The sequence below is a fragment of the Belonocnema kinseyi genome, chromosome 4, assembly GCF_010883055.1.
Source record: "Belonocnema kinseyi isolate 2016_QV_RU_SX_M_011 chromosome 4, B_treatae_v1, whole genome shotgun sequence".
NCBI classification, from domain to species: domain Eukaryota; kingdom Metazoa; phylum Arthropoda; class Insecta; order Hymenoptera; family Cynipidae; genus Belonocnema; species Belonocnema kinseyi.
In genome coordinates this window covers 40260242-40264688 of record NC_046660.1, presented here as the reverse complement: position 1 = coordinate 40264688, position 4447 = coordinate 40260242, and the positions used below count along the sequence as shown (strand labels likewise).

At 30.0% G+C, this 4447-nt stretch overlaps 1 protein-coding gene across 1 annotated transcript in view; it reads right to left on the bottom strand.

The window, feature by feature from the left end:
• Window positions 1-896: 896 nt before the first annotated feature.
• The window catches only part of LOC117170860 (acidic mammalian chitinase-like), a 45507-nt gene continuing 41956 nt past the window's right edge, over window positions 897-4447 (bottom strand). Inside the window, exons 2-5 of the mRNA XM_033357902.1 lie at window positions 3095-3223; window positions 2560-2759; window positions 1130-1404; window positions 897-1050 (exon numbers count right to left, since the gene is read on the bottom strand). Of these exons, the coding sequence (XP_033213793.1) occupies window positions 897-1050; window positions 1130-1404; window positions 2560-2759; window positions 3095-3223 (758 nt within the window). The remainder of the gene's footprint in view (window positions 1051-1129; window positions 1405-2559; window positions 2760-3094; window positions 3224-4447) is intronic.

The window sequence follows — 4447 nt, the reverse complement described above, 5'->3', positions numbered from 1 at the left end:
AAAAAAAAATATATATATATATATATATATATACATACATATACATATATATTGTATAAAAACATGCAAGATTGCTTAACCATTAACAAAGATTAGCTTTTATGATTGTTAAAATTACCTTTTTGTTAGGGCACATATATGCTTGAAGTTATAAACCGCACGTGTCGCACCCATAAAACTTTGACTCAAGAGATAAATTTATGTCTTCGAGACAAAAAAACCTGTCTCCAAATTATAAATTGAAGCCTGGCTCCATCTCAAACCTGAGGGATGCTCAAGTCGAACTTTTCGACTTCAGCATGTCTTCCCAGCGGGCATAAAATTTGGCGTTATCTTGAAGACATCGTTACAATATCTTTACGACAACTTTACGATGTCCTATGTCCATGTCGTTAAGGTGTCTTCACGATATCGTAAAAACGTCGTATGATCTGACGATGTCTTTACGATATCGTGAAGACACCGAAACGACACGGAAATAGGATGTTCTAAAAATGTCGTAAAAATGTCTTAACGATGTCGTAAGGACGTCGTTAAATTTTGTGTCCACTAGGTTAATTGGTGGCAATTTAAGTCGAACTCAAGTCGAAGCATTTTTATTCGGGTATATATAATATTTTTACCTGCGCTAACACATTTTATTTTCTAAAACTAATTTCAATATGTTTCTATGTTTACTCATTTCACAGAGTTTATAATTCATAATTCGTATGTATGTACATTCCCTAAGCTTATAAAATCGCCTGGAAAATTGCCCTCTCCTCCCAAAAAAAATTGACGTAATTTGTGCAAGGCCACTAACGATTTACTAGGTAATACTGGAAAATACATACTTATTTTGATATATAGTGGTGCAATAAATTCTTTATTTTTGCGAATAGGATATGTACAAGAATTTAACATTTGTTTCCGAGGACTTGCTTCACAGTCTTCAGAAGTGGGTATTTCCCTCTTCCACAGAATCCACTATTATCATCGTATTCCAAGCAATCCACGAATACACCAGCAAGCTTCATACTTTTAACATATTCAGCCTTTTTCTTGATGGAGCTGAAAATAAATATTAAAATTAAATCTTTTTAACTTTAGCGGAGTAAAAACTTGAATCAAATTGTATGTAAAAACATACGCAACGTTTTCATAGCTAATCACATTCTTCCCTTCGTAGACATATGGGACTTGTTCTTTATCGTAGATTTTTTTCCATGTACGATCTTTTTCATTTGGGCAAGCAAAGGAGTAGCTTGTCGTTGTTGACCTATATTTTACAGTATCGACAAATGGTGCGTCTCTATCAACTTTCTTTGTCTTAGCTAAAGTATAGGACATTGCCTTAAAAGTAGTTCTCAGTATTAACTTCTTTGGCGGAGCACCTTTCGAAATCCAGTATTTCACAATGGAATCCTGCGAACAGAATTAGCGATAAAATAATCGTCATATGAGTTTCTTCTTTTTTACCAATTTTAAATATTTTTTGATGGAGTTTGGTTTGTTACAATGAACGAAAAGTGTTGCACATTTTGTCGTAAACATTTTCTTATTATTTTCGGAAAAATCAACTTAAACTATTCTATTAAAAACCAACTGAAAAGTTGTTTCTCCCAAGTCCTTTTTTTATTTTTATTTTTCACGTTTTTAAAAAATCATGGGATGAAATCGATCACTTTTGAAGGTAAGGTAAATAGTTATTTTTGAATTCAATTTTTGTTTGTGGTTTGAAATACGAAATAAGACTTGGCAGCGTCCATAGATTGACGCACACATTCCTAATTATCAAGACAAAGTTTCAAAAATTGATCAATAATTAATATAGTTTTCTTCTACTAGATAATTCTTAAATTATTTATTGAGGTTTTTAATTTAAAAACTTTAATATTTTAAATGCATAAAATTAAAAATTGCAAATTAAAAATTACACAGGCACACATAGAAGGCCCGGAACTTTCAATGAGACAGAATGTTTTATTATGTATACAAAACATTTGGTCTCGTTAAAACAACACCAATAATTAATTTTTAAAAAGTTTATGAAATTGTGACATGTGTCTTCCTTTATTTACCACAGAATGATATATTAAAACAAAAAATTATTTATAATTTTTCAAAACATTCTGAACTGTATAAATACGAACTCAACAGAAAAAATTATAATGTAATACTTTCAGATAGTGCATATTTAGAATTTGAACCTTTTCAAATTTAATATTAATTTCAGAGAACAATAAAAGAGTATAATGAGTTTTAATGTATATTTGAAGATCAAACATGTTACATTTAAGCAATTCTAAATTTTTCAGGTATAAATCTGATGCATTCGAATATAATTTATCAATTTATTTTCGATCAGAAAAAGGAAATTTTGGAGAGCAGAAACATTTCAAATTACAAATATTCGCCATAAAATAATTTGAATTCTATTTATTGAAAACGAATTATACGCATATCTGCTTGCGAAAATTAAAATTATTTGGCAATGAATAATTACAATTTTGATTTTTCGTCTTAATTTTTAACGGTACTTTCAAATAAATAAAATTTTTTGCTCACAAATGTACTTACAACATTCAATTTTTGATCCTCCGCATTTTCTTTGGATGAGTGGTACAGCGGAGCAAGATGGCCAGATTTTAGGATTTTTCCATCTGTGTAAAGATCTCCGTGCAAATTGTAAGCTCTCAAATTTATAAAGCTTATATACTTCGATAGTCGTTTAATATCATATCTCTTAGCAATTGATTCTATACCTTCAACTGCTAAAGCTAAAAGTAAACCTTTTTTATCAAAATTTGCTTTGAGTGTCTTTAAGAGTAAAACGAAATTCTGCTTATCAGAATCATCTGCATCCTCTTGAGTTAGATATTGCGATTGGAGGTCGATACCATCAAACTTATGTTTTCCACGAAGTTCACAATATTATCAACAATTTTTTTTTTCAGAGTCGGATTAAACAATATTCTATAGAGTGAAACTTACTTATTTTTAGTATTTTTAGTAGAACTATCCCAAATGGCATCCTGCATTGCGACGAATGTTTTGAAGTGTCAATTTTTTTTGCGATGATCGTTGGTCCCTTGAAACTCATTTCCATCCATACCTATATTGTCACTAGCCACTTGTATAGAAGCGTCTTTTTCAATCTTAACCAGACGGAAAAATATATAAGTGCAAAGCTGATCATCGCTTTGCTCACCTCCTCGAAAACTACTGTAACAATTAATGATTTCTGAAAATCAATGATAAGAATTAGTTTCAAAAAGGACAATATGCATTGTTTTTCCTTAACTCTAAATTTATATTTTTCTAGTGTATATAATAATTTCATTTCGTATGTAAGATGTTTTGATTATAATTAATAGACCGTTTTAAAACAATGTCAAAATGGTATTGGGAGGGGGGTGGGTGGTTAACAGGTCTTATGACTATCTAGGGCGTAGCGGCGGAGGGGTTTACAAAGAATGTAACGTCGTGAATGGAAAATATAAATATAAATAACAACTTTTCTTAAATTATCAAAAGAAGAGAAATTAGTGGTTCTATTTTAAAATTCAAGCATACAAATACAGATTTCACAATTTTCGCCCCCTTTTTTTAAGTATTTTTTTTTTGTTTTCAAAAAGCTTCCCCTTTTTCTCGTTTTCTCTTAAATCCAAATTGAATTCTTGGAACCTAATAGCAAAATTCACTTTTTTTTTGTTTATTATTTTTAATGCAAATTTAAATAATATGTGTTTAATTGGTCTATTAAAAGATTATTTTGTTGCAAAAAGATTCAAATAATTTTTTAAACATTTTTTGTTTTCTCGTTAGAAATTTCGTCGTTTTAAGTTCAAAATTCAACAATTTGGTTAACTATTAAAATGTGTTATGATTTGCGTTCGTATTTTTGATAGTAAATAATTCTTCTTGATTGTACATTAAACTTTTTGGTTAAAAGTTAAATTAATTAGATCAAGATTTATTTTACTAGTTGACCCGAGTAAAAATGCTTCGACTTGAGTTCGACTTGCTTATGTCTTGGGTTTGGCTCCAAGACATCGATGTCTGGCTCCGTCTCAAAACTGAGTCGAGACATAAGCCTTCGTATTACTTTTATGGTCACGGCAGGTAAAACGGCGTTTACTTGTCTTGAGTTGAGCCTTGTCTTGGTTAAGACGACGTTTACTTGACTCAAGACGAGTCTTATCTTGGTTGAGATTATCGTAACTTTTTTAGCTTATAAATGAAATTAAATCTGATAAATGAAAAGTTTGTAATTATTAAATTAGTTATTTTTAATATAAAAATTCAGAATCCGTGGGTCTGAACGAGTATAACGCTTAAAAATTGTCTTAAAACAAAAATGTAACTTTCTAGAAGGATCTTCTAAGCCGTTAGAAATACGTAAAAACCAACAACATTTTTTGGTATCATCGTCAAACAAGTATAATACAAATAAGAGTCAGTAAAT